This window comes from Palaemon carinicauda, chromosome 21 (assembly GCF_036898095.1).
Source record: "Palaemon carinicauda isolate YSFRI2023 chromosome 21, ASM3689809v2, whole genome shotgun sequence".
Lineage (NCBI taxonomy): Eukaryota > Metazoa > Arthropoda > Malacostraca > Decapoda > Palaemonidae > Palaemon > Palaemon carinicauda.
Genome location: NC_090745.1, coordinates 50370360 through 50386234, shown reverse-complemented (window position 1 = coordinate 50386234; position 15875 = coordinate 50370360). Strand labels below are relative to the sequence as shown.

Sequence of the window (15875 nt, the reverse complement as noted above, 5' to 3'; positions counted from 1 at the left end):
TACTCTAGAAATTCTTATATTGTTTGGTCAGTTTTAGCTCGGTGATTTCGACACGGGTCGAGGTACCGATCTTTTCCTTCGCGAGGCTTTGTAGCCTAGACGTCTGGCACTAGTACTTTCATGCATGGTATAAGTTTTTCCGAGTGTTACATTATTGAAGCTAGAGGCAAATATTTTATACATGTAAGATATTGTTGAATATTTTTCCCATGATTGTATACGAGAGAGTTTCGGTGATTTAGGTAATTGATTCTCACCTTACCTAGCTAGTATTCTAGGTACAGTAGTATACTTTCGCACATCCCCGATTGTTCTTTTCTCTTTCGGAGGCCATGTTCAATCCCTTTCTCACTCTGAAAGCCCTTGGCTTAATCCTAGTGGTTCTACCTGTATATTAATCCAGGGATTACTATTCTAGGATATATCTGCCCTGTCCTGATAACCAGAGTGACTGGTTTTTTGGGTTTGGGCAGAACTTCAGAGTTTTTAGTCTATGATCTGCTTCTTCTTAGCATGGAGAATGAGTCTTCTTTGCTAGGTTAGGGGCGGACATAGGAAGCTTTGCTTCCCTAGTCCATGTCGGAAGGATTCTGATGATTCCTTCCTTTAGTGGCCAAGCAGACTGTCCTGTGTTGTTTTTTCTAGGGCTGGAGAATGAGTTTCTCGGTGCCCGGCGAAATAACTTCAAATAACTTTGTTCTGGTTGGGAGGAGAATAGCAAGCATTGCCAGTCTTCCTCCTTAATAGATAGCTCTTGGTTAGGATGAGCTTCCCTAACTTCTGAGTGTGTCTCTTGCTAGAACGAAGTCTTTAGGACCCTTATCCCTTCCCCACCTCTCTTTCCTTTATTTTCCTTTGGCCATAGTCCTTCTTCCGTACCTAGCATAGGTTAGGATGGAGGACCGGCTCAGCTCTCTGCCGGCCGGCAGAGACCCTTTGTTCTTTGCAGGGTGAACCCCAGAACTCCCTTGGTCTCTCTTCCATGTCTGCCGGTAGAGCCCGGCAGGCTGTGGATTCTTTGGAAGCCTGAATGCTACATTCTCCCCTTCCATAAGTTCACTCTTTCTGGATGGATGGTCGTATGGCATGCCGCCTTATAACCTTTCATCCATACTGTTTCTCTGACTCTTGTGTTACACCCCTATCCCAGCTGCCGGCTTGACAGCCGACAGCCGGGCAAGTAGAGGTTCTCTGGTTCTTGGCTACTGCCGGCCTGCATTGGGTTTTATTACCTTTGCCGGCCGGCAGTGGAATCACAGCCCGAATCTGCTGGCCGTTATGATTAGCGGCCGGCAGCCCGGTATTAGTGTTTTCAGCCGTCGGCTGGCAATGATTGCCGGCCGGCACACAGTCGCGAATCAGTGAGCTGCCGCCTATTAGTTAAAGATAGTATATCTTTGATCTATAAAGGGGTAGATGCCAACTGGCACGTGCTGCCGTATGCCGGTACGTACCGGCATGTGCTGGCTGGCACAACAGCATGCGATGTACAGTAGTTGCTATATTCGTAGTGTAGTACACACTATATTAGTAGAAACTTCGGTACAGAGTTTGTGATAACACTAAAGTTCTTCATCATGCTTAATGTTATCTTGTACAGCCTTTTGTTGAGACCGTACATTATAAAGAAAGTGAGTTCTTTCTGTATTATTTCGATCCCGTATAATAAAAATACACATTAGATTTCAGTTTAGGAAATTACATAAGGTATTCTAGTATACAATTAACCTTAGTTTTGATATCTTGGGAGGTTACGGCAATTGACTGGACAGGAAATACAAGTATGTGTCTTTCCTTCTTTCTTTTATAGCTTTTCTATATAAGCTAAATGTCTCAATGTAAGTGAAAGCCTTCACTTGATACTCATGGATTTTTCTTCTCCTTACAGGAGGACTATCCGAAGTGCGGTAGTGTGTTCTGTAATGTCCGCAGTAAGAACTTCTGTGGACATCAATATTGCAGGAGGCACTCAGCATGCGCAGCCTCCAGAGGTGATCTCCGCTATTGGGACTCTCAGGTTTGTACAGTTTGTTCTAACCTGAATACCAAGGCTTTTGACGACCCTAAGTCAACGGAGTCAAGGGATGCTGCCAGGGAAACGTTATGATCCTGGGTGGGGGGCTTTCAGGAAAACACCTCAGGTCCCTACCTTACAAATGAGAAAATGAGGGCCTACCTTTTCCCTAAAGCATCGGCTGATGCAATCATCCCCCAGGCTCCAGTGGAGATACCAACTGCACAGAATCCGGTAGATTCTGAAGTCTCAGCCGCCCTTCAAGACATCCAATTGAACGATAGGATGTCGGAGGTGTCGGATTTTACTGAGAAGGACCCACTAGGAGAAGGTCAGGAGGAGGAGCTGTTCCAGGCTCCTCAAGTAGAAGAGGAAGAAATCGACGAAATGTCGGTTACATCGGTTCAGGACCCAGAACCTATTCCGTCTACATCGTCTGCTATCCCTGAAGAACTGGGAAGGACTCTTTCTTCCATCGTTGAGATGATCCAGCAAATTCAAAGGAAGAATGATGAGAAGGAATCTGCAATGAAACTGGACTTATGTAGAATTGCAGCATCACGTGGGCCCCAGAAGCAGCTCAGCGTGAAGGATCTTCCTTTGTGCTCGGATACCAATCCTTGGAGGTATGCCGAACACATGCCAATGACAACCGGGAAGATCGTGTTCTTAGAAAAGCTGGGAGGAATTCTCCTGGAAGAAGTGGAATTTTGGCCCAACAAAGATTCTTATCCGGACTGCTATGTCCGTCTTAGGAAGGAGCCAGCCTTAAAGGAGGAGACGGAGCCGAAGGAGGTCATAGTTTTTTACCATAGTAAAGCTCAGACGCTACTAGCGAGCTCGATGAAAGAGAGGGGCTTCTCTAACTCAAAGGTGCCCGCCTTGAGTAAGAAGCTTCCCTCCTTTGTGGCCTCTCCTACCAGAGCCTTTCCTTTCTTGGAAAAGGGATATAAGGCAGCCTTAAAGGCGGTGGAGGCAGGGAAACCATGCCCCTCCTTGGAGGAGTGCAAGCCGTTATCTCTGACCTTGCCCTTGGACCAAGAAGACTGGAAGGACGTACACCTTACCTTCTCAGTCGGGAAGCTGGAAGCTGATATTGCTGAGCGCCAGTTCGGTGAGGCACTTCCAGAACTGTCGGAGGTTCTCTTGCGTAGAGAGCAAGAGACAAAGGAAAGACTTGTGGCATCGATGTCGTTGCAAACAACACTAGAAGCGATGGCAAGTGTCCCCAAGAACCAGGGCATGTTTATGGTTGTGGCCAAAACCTATCTGGCCACAGTTACGAAGGATCTCTATAGCTTTATTAAAGCTAGGAGAGCCTCTAGAGAGTTTGTGTTCCCCTCGGCTGCGGTGAGGCACGAACAGAGGAAACTGATCTCCTCTTGTATTTGGGGTAAAGACCTCTTTCCCAATGAAGTGGTTAAAGAGGTAGTAGACAAGGCCGCCACACAGAATAGGAACCTTCTCAAAAAGTGGGGCTTAAATCTTAAGAGAAAGTCTTCTCCGGATGAGAGTCCCCAACCCAAGAGGAAGAGAAAAAAGCCCGGGCCATCCTTTCGGCCGGCTAAACCCTACCGACAGCAACATCAACAACAACTTCCTGTGACCGCGGTGCCTCAGATAGTGGCACAACCTCCAACCACGTGCCAGCTGGTACCTCAACAAGTGGCGACACAGTCGCCAGTTTTTACCCAGTCTTCGAAAGGCAGACTTCTTCCTTTCGTTCAAGGGCTAGAGGAACAGCCAGAGGTTCTTTTAGACACCCTTCAAGAGGAAGGGGACACAGGGGAGGTCGCGGTCAAGGAGGCAAGGCCTCAGGTCCACAGCAGCAGAAGTAAGATACTTCCAGTAGGAGGGAGACTACAGCTATTTAGGGATCGCTGGACCTTCGATCCCTGGGCCCACAGCCTGATTAAAAATGGAGTAGGTTGGAGCTGGAGCAGTCCTCCACCTCAATTTCCTCAATTCTTCCAACACTCATCCACCGTTCTGGAAAAAATATGTCCGAGAACTCTTAGACAAAAGAGTAATCTGGAAAGCTAAGTCCATAAAATTCCAAGGAAGGCTGTTTTGTGTTCCAAGAAGGACACAGAAAAACTCAGAGTCATTCTAGACTTGTCGCCACTCAACAAGTTCATAGTGAACTACAAGTTCAGAATGCTCACGCTTCAGCACATAAGGATCCTACTGCCCAGGAGGGCATATGCTGTCGCTATAGTCTTGTCTGACGCTTGTTGGGATATTCCGATTAATCGTCACCTCTCCTCCTACCTAGGCTTCAAGTTACATAGAAAACTTTACGCCTTCAGAGCCATGCCTTTCGGGCTAAACATAGCCCCAAGGATTTTCACGACGCTCGCAAACGCAGTTGTCCATCAATTACGCCTAAGGTGGTCCAAGTAGTAGCCTACTTTAACGACTGGCTGGTGTGGACAGCATCCAGGACAGAATGCATGCAAGCTTCTGAGATAGTGATCCAGTTCCTGGAACATCTGGGATTCAGGATCAACATCAAAAAGTCTCGACTTTCTCCAGCTCAAAAATTTCAGTGGTTGGGAATCCTCTGGAATTTGGAGTCACATCGGCTTTCCATTCCTAGTAAGAAGAGGAAAGAAATAGCAGGATCTGTCAAGAGACTATTGAAATCCAAACAGATGTCAAGACGTGAACAGGAGAGAGTTCTGGGCTCTCTACAGTTAGCTTCGATAACAGATCCAGTGCTAAGAGGTTTACACCTATAGAATCAGAATGGTCACTTGACGCAGGATCGTCCTCCTTCATCTCGAGTCGAGTCCCAGAGCTGCAAATAGACCTCTTTACGACGAAAGACAACAAGAAAATAGATCGTTACGTGTCCCCTTACGAGGATCCGTTAGCGGAGGCAGTGGACGTTATGTCCCTGGACTGGAACAGATGGTCCAGTATCTATCTGTTCCCTCTGCACAACCTCCTTTTGAAGGTCCTCGATAAGCTGAGATCCTTCAAAGGGAAAGCAGCAATAATGGCCCACAAGTGGCCAAATAGCGTGTGGTTCCCTCTGGCATTGGAACTACGACTATAATTCGTACTGCTACCGTATCCATCCCTGTCTCAGCGAGTACAGACGTCGACTGTCTTCGCTCCATCACAGAAAACACGGAACCTAGATCTCATGATTTTCTCTCCTTAACGATGAGAAAAAGATTCGGTGTTTAAAAGTCAGTTTAGACTTTTGGAGGAAACCAGAAGACATTATGAGGCTTCAGGGAAGGAATAGCTATCCTTTGTCAAGACGAAGAAACCGAAAGAAATCCCGATAGATTCCTATTTATCATTCTTCACTCACTTTCATGAGCAAGGTTTAGCAGCCAACACAATTCTATTGTTCAAGCCTGCCTTGACAAGTCAGATACCATATGCCTTACAGGTCGACCTTTCTAACGACGTTCTTAATGAACTAGCCCTTCAGCGCTTCCAAAGACCCTTTGCATGGTCATTAGATATGATTCCTCATTGTGTATAAATAATGGACAATGAGGAATGTGCTTAGAAGGTTTTGATTTTAGGTCATATTTCTGTTTGTTCTCGCTTTGGGGGCCAGAGTTATGAAATAATGGCTCTCTCTAGAGAGGAAGGCCACGTACAGTTCTTGGAGGGAGAACTGAATCTATTTTCAGAAGAGAAACCCTGGGTTCAAGGTTATCTATAACTAAGGGCGAAATTCACCCGTGTTATTCGCAGAACGGATCCAGACAGTACACCCGTTAGTCATGATCCGAGGAGAGTTGCCTCTTCCATAAAATTTCCTTAATTATCTGGACTTTGAACATCCTTGTTTGCACACCGGCTGGTAGTCATCTAAGGCGTTCTTTATGCACTATGCGAAGCAAGTGGAGCAACTTATGAGATTTGTGGTAGCAGCAGGTAGAATTCTTTAATTCGTACCGCTACCGTATCCATCCCTGTCTCAGCGAGTACAGACGTCGACTGTCTTCGCTCCATCACAGAAAACACGGAACCTAGATCTCATGATTTTCTCTCCTTAACGATGAGAAAAAGATTCGGTGTTTAAAAGTCAGTTTAGACTTTTGGAGGAAACCAGAAGACATTATGAGGCTTCAGGGAAGGAATAGCTATCCTTTGTCAAGACGAAGAAACCGAAAGAAATCCCGATAGATTCCTATTTATCATTCTTCACTCACTTTCATGAGCAAGGTTTAGCAGCCAACACAATTCTATTGTTCAAGCCTGCCTTGACAAGTCAGATACCATATGCCTTACAGGTCGACCTTTCTAACGACGTTCTTAATGAACTAGCCCTTCAGCGCTTCCAAAGACCCTTTGCATGGTCATTAGATATGATTCCTCATTGTGTATAAATAATGGACAATGAGGAATGTGCTTAGAAGGTTTTGATTTTAGGTCATATTTCTGTTTGTTCTCGCTTTGGGGGCCAGAGTTATGAAATAATGGCTCTCTCTAGAGAGGAAGGCCACGTACAGTTCTTGGAGGGAGAACTGAATCTATTTTCAGAAGAGAAACCCTGGGTTCAAGGTTATCTATAACTAAGGGCGAAATTCACCCGTGTTATTCGCAGAACGGATCCAGACAGTACACCCGTTAGTCATGATCCGAGGAGAGTTGCCTCTTCCATAAAATTTCCTTAATTATCTGGATTTTGAACATCCTTGTTTGCACACCGGCTGGTAGTCATCTAAGGCGTTCTTTATGCACTATGCGAAGCAAGTGGAGCAACTTATGAGATTTGTGGTAGCAGCAGGTAGAATTCTTTAACCTTCTGTTTTAAGTCTGCAAGGAACAGTGTAATTAATTTGGGACGATTAATTAAGAGGGTGCGTGGGTAGTCACTGTATGTTACTACACGCTGAACGATAGGCCACGAAAATGTCCTTACAAACTGTTCCATTGACGTTGGTTAACTATAGCATAATACGGACACTTGTGCCAAGCGTTTTTTACGCTACTGTTTGTAAACAGTATACAGACTATATCATTATTATTAATAATCCAATTGAAGTAGAAAATCTGTTTCCTAGTATATGAAACAATATTTTCTGTTAACTGTTTTTCTTTATGCTTTTACGCATATCATCCACATTTTATAAATTTTATAAATGTTGATCTGATATGTACGTTTATTAAATTTCAATAAACTAGTTCATAGTCTTTTTCGCCCACACTCATTTTATTAGAAATGTACTGAGCATTAAGATTAAAATATGGATATTTTTATCATGGTATGTCTTTCGAGACTGTTCCCTGATTCAAGCAAAAGTCCACTCATTCTAACCCTTCCTTGGAAGGGTTGACGGGGTACCCTAACGGGTTGGTGGCAAAGAGGAAAAATTTGTTTCTATGCGGATACAACCAATATCCAATAGTTTATAAGAGTAGTCACATTGGGGAAGGTGTCACAAATTCATTCTGACATTGGTGACTCTTATACAAACTTTGCTTTATATTGTATAGGGCGAGACCACTATACAAGCTTGTCATTTTGTCATCCATAATTTTTATGTACTCCTCGAGACTTTTTCCAGAGTCTAGTACGACTCTTCCCTGTAGGGGGCAGGAAGCACTAACATAGTTCATGCTTAGATGAAATGATGTATGACGGTAACATCATAGGTCTCTAGGTCTAGACGGACCAGGAAAATTTTTTCTTGAGAGTACGGCACTGATTAAGAATCCACAGATACAGTAATGCTCTGATAAACTTCCATCAGGATGACATGGCCTGAGCCCAAAAAACGGATTTTGAGCGAAGCGAAAAATCTATTTTTGGGGGAGGTAGCCATGTCGTCCTGATGGACCCGCCCTTCCTTTTATTGTAAAAGGGCCTGTTGACCCCTCCCTATTGTACAGTATCAGTAACACCTCATATATCGCTACAAGGAATAAAGAGGGCGCTACCGCCTTCATCAGATACACACTGGAAACGGGATAGGAGAGATGCCTTATGAGCGGCTCTCTTTTCATTCTCGTTTCGGATTCTTGTCACTATATCCCCCTCGAAGTGATAATACTGTTCGGAGCGAAGATAGTTATTGGATGTGTCAAGAATACGTCCTCTGATATTATACGATATCCCTGTGAGATTATTTAGGGATATTTGCTTCAGGAGTTAGAATTCTGGATACCTTAAGGTGAAATTCTCTGGGAATATCACTGTAGTCAAATATACCCTAGAAAGCTACCAATTAGGAACTTCCATCAGGATGACATGGCTACCTCACCCAAAAATAGATTTTTCGCTTTGTTCAAAATCCGTTATATATATATATATATATATATATATATATATATATATATATATATATATATATATATATATATATATATATATATATATATATATATATATATATATATATATATATAAATACCAAAATACCAAATACTTCAAAAATACCAAATGTAACAATGTGAAATTGGGTAAAACCAACAGTTTCATAAAGTTCAATATAATTATAACTTCTGTTGCCTTATTTTTGTCTCTTTTGATGTATTACCGCAAGAGCTTAATATTCAATGATATTCTAATTTCAGGTTGGCCAAAGTGAAGTACCGATAAGTATGGATGCGGACAAGTGGCCTATTTGCAATAATGAACTGTCCCGTAATGAAGAAACATTCATCGTCAGGCAGAAGGGAATCGATTCCATTAACAGAGCTTCTGAACAAAGTGGAGAGAAGATCATAGTTCAGATTGGTCAACGTCTTCACAAGAAATGCAGACAGCATTGGATCAACCCCAAATACATAGAAATTGATCGTAAAAACAGTCCACCCATGATGAAAGGCCATCCCGTGCAAGCCGCCCTTTGTGTGTGTTTAACTTTAAGGAACATTGCGGTTCTGGAGAAAAATCTGATAACAAAAAAGAGTTGTTGATGTTTCCCATGTTGAAACTATGGAGTTTGAGGACAGAGTGTTATATATTTGTGAGAAAGTTTGAAAAAATGATGGCTGGGCATCCACTCTTAAAGGTAGAATAGATTATGTAGCTGATCTTGTTTCAGAAGAAGTACGTTATCACAGAACATGTTTTGCAAACTTTGATTCCATTGAAATCTTTCCTAAGGCATTCTCTTCTGCTGATTCTTCTAAGAAATAAAACCTTGGTAGACCAGAGGATTTAGAGAGAAAGCGGGGATTTCTGGAAGTTGCTAATTAATTGCACCAAAATGATGAGGAGCAACTCAACATTGTCAATCTTGTTAAAAAACTGGAGGAAATTCTCGAGGACGCTGTCTTGGAACCATACAGTCTCTCATACATGAAATCTTAATTGCTAGAACATTTCAAAGACAAAATCATTGTGAGTGAAGTTAATGGGGAACATAATGTTGTTACATTCTTAAGTACAGCAAAATGTATTATCCATGAATTCTATGCACAGAGCTGCTCAACAGACAATTCAGAATCGGAGGCCATTAGAATCATAGAGACGGCAGCCAAGCTTATCAAGAATGATATTAAAGGTATCCAGACAAGTTCAAAATATTACCCGTCTAAGAATGATCTTGAACAGGATGCGATTCTTGAATATGTTCCTAAAACATTGCTGATCTTTCTCAGGAAGATATTTGTAGGCAAAGACAATGATTTGAAACTTGCATCAGTTGGTCAAGCGATAATGCAGGCTGCTAGACCCAGAGTTCTCCTTTCACCTTTGCAGTGTGGTTTAGCAGTGGAAATGGATGTCCACTTTGGATCAAGTTTCTTAATTGACACTCTGAATAAGCATGGCTTCTCTTCATCTTACTCGGAAGTCCTTTAATGGTGTTAAAATTAAAAAAAGTATGTTTTAATAGCTAATCAAGAAAACAAACAATTGTTCATCAAATTGCTGGGATAGAGTTTGGAGGAAGCAGGTTGTAAAGTAGTCCATGCATCTAGAGACACTGACGTATTGAATGTGAAGACTGCTCTAGAACTGGCATAGGCAGGAGAAACCATTTTGATAGCAGATGACACTGACCTATATTTCCTTCTATGTTATTATGCCAATAGAGATGATGGTTACAACATCTACTTCATGCCACAACCAAAGGGTAGTGGAAAAATTGCGAAAGTCTGGAACATCAAAGAGATGAGGAAATCTTTGGGAGATGTGGTCTGTTCCAACATTCTTTTCATCCCTGCACTACTGGGTTGTAATTCTACATCAAGCGTTCATGGAATTGGGAAGGAAGCGTCCCTTTGAAAGGTGATGAATAATAGAAACTTCCTCAAACCGGCAGAAGTGTTTGTCAAGGATAGCAATGCAGAAGAGGTTATTGAAGCTGGGGAGAAGGCTATAGTGTGCCTGTACAATGGCAATAATGGGGAAAACATCAATCATCTCCGACTGATGCACTTTAAGGAAAAGGTTGCAGAAAGCTCAAAGTATGTTGAGGCCAAATCATTGCCACCAACAAGAGCAGCTACGAAATACCACAACCTGCGAGTTTACTTCCAAATTTAGGAATGGAAAGGTAGAAACCAGCTAAAACCTGACGAGTGGGGATGGAAACTTCCAGATGGTAAATTACAACCAATCAAGATTGACTTGCCAGCTGGTCCTGTAAATGTGTTGGCTATAATTAGATGTAACTGTACTTCAGTTTGTACTAGAGCAAGATGCACTTGCAGGAAAAATGGCATTCACTGTTCAAACTTGTGTGGTATTGCAAAGGTCTCCACTGTACCAACTCACCGCAGCCAGATCTTGATGATGGTGAAGTTACCTTTGACTACTTCTTGACAAGAAACGTTCTTTGGTATATTCATGAACTTGTTCTGTGGTGATTATGCAAGAGCCTTGTCCCAGCATTCGACCAACTGACCATTCCTTTATTGTAAATTGTACTTACTTTGTACCTATTTTTTATGAAATGTCAAGAATTAATGTGAAAGTTGTTGCCTTGAAAAAGGCTACTTAGTCTGTTTTTGTACCTTCTATATTCATATTTGTATAAGAAATAAAAAAAAGCATGAAAACAATGGCATGGGCTAGTCATTTTCTGGTGTTAGTTTATCATTAAGTATATAGCTACCTATCATCACAATTTAAAACATCAAGAAAATGTCAAGCTGGCTTGGGGTGGGCCCTGTGTGGGTTTCATGCAAAAAAATATTTGTTTATTTCTAATTAATAAGGGTTTTTTGTCAGGAAAATCGTTTATTTTTGCCAGTAATTGTCCAGAATAATAGACATACTTGTCAGGATATTTTAGGTCTCGAGATTTTAATATTGTTAAGTTGATTTTAAAGATGGCGACCGTCGACCCATTTCCGCAAGGTTAATTTTGGTAAACTTTTTTTTTTTTTTATCTGAAGGAGAGGTTATTCATGCCCAATATGCAAGTTAAAAACCTTTGTTAGCAATTTGTTTGAGGTTCAGCCACATTTTGACTGAACTATGAGGAATACAGTCTTGTCTGAAATACATGCTCATCACCAAGACATTGTCAGATCAAATCCTATTGTGAGGACTTTTGTCTGGTGGCCAGATGTAGATAGAGATATTAAATTATTTATAAGAAATTGTATGATTTGCGTTATACAACAAACAATCCCCAGTTTCCTAGAATGCACCTATGGGAGTTACCCAGGTATCCTCAGCAAGGGGTGCGAATAGATTTTGCAGGTCCTCTTTTAGGTTATTTATTCTTGACAGTTATGGACGCTTACATTAAATGGCCAGAACTAATTCAAGTGAATACAACATCTTATGCAACTGTAAAAGAATTAATCCAAATTCTTTTCAACACTTGTTATGCCATAAAGAATTGTAACAGATAATGGTACATAATTTACCTTAAAAGAGTTAAGAGAGTTTGGTAATGTAAATGGTATTAAGCTTACATTTTCAGCAACGTATCTCTTTCGACAAATAGAGAAAGTGAAATGTTTGTTCAAACATTTAGGAATAACATAAAGTGTAGAAAAGCGAATTCGGGTAACTTATTTATTCATGTATCAAAGTTCTTATTGTCATATATAATAACAGAGCACAGCATAACAGGTGCGACACCATCAAATTTGTTGATGGGGAGGAGGATTAGGTGTAAGTTAGATTTGTTGTTTTCAAGTTTGCAAAGTGTTTTAGAGGAAAGGGGGCTTAAACAAGTGGGAAATCTTCCAAATGTAAGACTTTTTCCCCTTTATCTAATGTCATGGCAAGCTCTTACAATAATCAACAGAAGTGGGTACCAGGAGCGATTGTAAGAGAGATGGGATATTTACATTATGATATTCAAGTTGGAGGAATTATTGTAAAATGTCATGTGGATCTATTACAGCAGTTGAATATAAATCCAATAAATCATGTGAATATTAGAGATGGAAAATTTTCAGAGGTAGATCAAAAGAATCGAATTAACATTAGATTCCTTTGAGCTAAAGTATTGAATCCTGTATAAATCACCTTTAAGATGAAATATTGTTAATTTTATTTTTTGTACTGCATATGATATTAAAATCTTCTATATCAATACTCATTTGTTATTTTTGTACTGTGTATACTTCATGTTTACCTTACGTTAGTCAGTCAGCCTGAGCAGAAGCGTCATAGAGCTTGCTAACAACAGTCTCTGTAATGTAGCATAGAAATAAATTTGTTTTATAATGCAGAAGCATTATTATCAACTACCATCAGGTATAAGGTAGGATTGACAAATTTCAAACTAATAAAATGACATCTTTTCCAGTAGAGTGAGGTGCTACATTAAAGGTTCTTAGATTGCCTAAATATGATACTGTGAAACAGCACAGTAACATACAGGAATCATGGGCTTGCTCACATTCATTAGTGCCCTAGGTGTTCTCAGTTGTAGAATCAATATGATTTCAGTTTATCTCTAAAATGAACATGCAAAAAGCAGTAGCTCTCTGTCTAAAGGCCTTGAATAATGGAGGTGTCCCAATGTACGGATGAATGTTGGTTTATTGCATTTCATATTTTTCAAACAATCTTATTTCATTAACAATAAATATTTGTTTGATTAAAGTATTTTTTCAACAGCATACATTTATGAAACATTTTCTTATAAGTTTAGGAAGCATCTGCATTACTTCTCGTAGATCAAGGTAAATTTACAGATTATAAAGGGAAGTTATGAGGCATTTCCAAGGACTGAAACCATCCATGACTTATTCTAAATGCTTGATTATATGTAGGAGTGTGAGCATTGTTTTTAGCCAAATAGAAAAATCTTTTCATATTAACATGTATCATCAACAGGCTAAGAATTGTCTGCTTTTGTAATTGACCTTTTACAACATAAAGACCCAAGTCATTTCTATCTTTGATACTGGAATTCCTAACGCTGGGGATTTTACAGCGTCACTGATTCAAGTCATTCATATTCTGGTGTTTCTGGAATATGCTACACTAAGTAAAAAAAATCAGAGTACAGATTCTCTATTCTTCTTAAACTAGTGGCATTTTATTAAGTGCCAAAGAAAAATATTATCTGAAAAAGATGCTGAAGAAAAATAAAAAATAAAAACTTTTACCTGTCCAGAACTAAGTAGCTGAATACATATGATGGAATTTCGATCAACATGGTAAGAATGAAGTTCACAAAAATATTTCCGCCAAGGTTGCCCGAGTTATTGGAAAGTCCATAGTAAACTAGAGTACACACAGCCCTGTGTAAAACAAAAAACAAAACAAAAAATAAGAGTCTACATTAACAAAAACTTCATATTTCATGTCACAAGATATTCAAAGCATAATCAGGCATAATGAATTATATTTTCACAAGTATATCTTTAGTTTACGTTTAATGATGAATATGATTATAAGTAAACAAACATAATTAATCAATATACCGACTTACAACTTTATTCCCTAGGAATTCAAATCTGAATTTGCAACGCCGAATTATAACGAAAATTCTCAAAACCTCTGGGAATACAACACATTTTATTTCAAAGGAAACGCAGCACAGTAATTCTATTGAAATCCCTGAGTTTCGTAATGTATCTTACCAACAGAAAAACATGTTAAAAGAACGCTTCCTCATATTAGGTTTCCTTAAGAGGTCAATGACAGTTTTCTTGGGTTTTGGTAGTGCGTCTGTGACATCATCGGAAATAAGTTCTGCTTGGCTATTTGCAACAGACAAATGACCATCAACTGTTGGGACCTGCAATATACCCAAAAGTTGATTGTTTATACACACATGCACATATATATAAGTATATATATTACATATGTATTCACGCACACACAAACAAACACACACACACATATATATACATCATCAGATTATATGGCTGAGTTATGGAATTGCACTAATATAAAGAATGTCGTGGTGAAAGAGATAATACAAAAATGTTCTCTTTCCCATGCTTAATGAAAACACTCAAAATATATTTAAGGGAACTAAGACAACATAGACCTGATTGTTATGTGTGAGTACCACACAGAGGCCAAGGCAGATAATTTGTAAGTCACTGGATTTTTTCAAATCATTCTACAAAGAGAAAGCGCTATTAATTGAAAATTTCAAGTCGGTTTTTTGCACATCATTTCTCCATCGTCATAGCCTTTCTATCTTAGGTAGACCAATCATAATTTCCTGGAAATATTTCAATAGGTAATGTACTTGTCAGTGCGTAGGTTCTTAATTAAAACCTTCATAATATACTTTTAATTATCAAATCTGTCACTATTTTGAGCACTTGGTAGTTAATACATTCAGCAAATACATTGGTAATCATTTCTCATTGTGAGGAATTCAGAACTTCCCTTTATTCTTCAAATCTGTGACGGGCCGAGAGAGGGTTGTGAACTCAAAGGCAGGATGCAATCAACTGAGTTGTTTATTAAGGAACACTCTCCTTTATATACAAAACCTCAAGGCAACAAGACATAACCTGTTCGAGAGACAGACAATGTTACAGAGCAAAACCGGAGACATGATCATTCAGGTTCTTTTTAGTGCGAGGGAAGAGCGCAGATACAAGCATGATATACACAAAATAATTATGTACAGTTGTGTGACACACGGTTGGTACAAATCATATCTGTTTTCCTATTTTGAATAAATATTTCATTTATAGGTGAACAAGGCGTTTAAGCAAAAGCATTTGAGTTCCTGTAAACCTCTTTCAATAATTTCGCCAACCACAAAAAATGGTGATCAGCCCTTATAAGTTTCAATCTTAAACAAAACTAAACAAATGTGAAATAAGAGGGTTCTTTGTGTAGAAACAATATACAATATGACATTTAGACTGTTAAACAATTAGCAAAGTAATATTGATTGGAATATTAAGAAAGATCTATGAACCATAAAAACTCTTTACAACAAAGGAAAACATATCTTTATATATATATTTAGGCAAAGTAATAGAAAATTGCATTTTTTTGCTTTAAATTCTATCAAAATAAATCTAAACATTTATTCAAACCTCAATTTAAGTGCCGACGGGATTGATCCACAGTAGGTTTCCCCTGGCAATTTTAAAAGATGACAATTACATGTTATTCATATACAGTATAAAGATTATACAACACCTGTTGAAAATATCACATTTTAAAACTTTATATGATAATATTTTTCGTGGTTATTCACAAAATTTCCTACCAAACATTTTCTGGAATTGAACTTTCCAGGTATGTATTGGTAACACCTGTCTAACCATAACTGTAAATATAGATTCACGCCTCTCAAGGAAGTGCTTTTAAAAAGGCTCAATTTACCTAAGAAATGAATAGAATCATGAAATAACTGCCAAGGGGTTTGGAAAGTAATTATTGCTTAGACAATATTGCAATTTAAACATCGCCCATTCTTCATTCTTAGAAAATACTTTGTTTGTCAAATTGGCATTGTCTGTTGGCTTTAAATACTCCACTGAC

At 39.4% G+C, this 15875-nt stretch overlaps 1 protein-coding gene across 1 annotated transcript in view; it reads right to left on the bottom strand.

Moving 5' to 3' along the window:
- Nucleotides 1-15875, bottom strand: part of LOC137614898 (solute carrier family 22 member 21-like) — a 947260-nt gene that overhangs the window by 110611 nt on the left and 820774 nt on the right. The window contains exons 11-12 of the mRNA XM_068344556.1: nucleotides 13997-14154; nucleotides 13520-13654 (exon numbers count right to left, since the gene is read on the bottom strand). Of these exons, the coding sequence (XP_068200657.1) occupies nucleotides 13520-13654; nucleotides 13997-14154 (293 nt within the window). The remainder of the gene's footprint in view (nucleotides 1-13519; nucleotides 13655-13996; nucleotides 14155-15875) is intronic.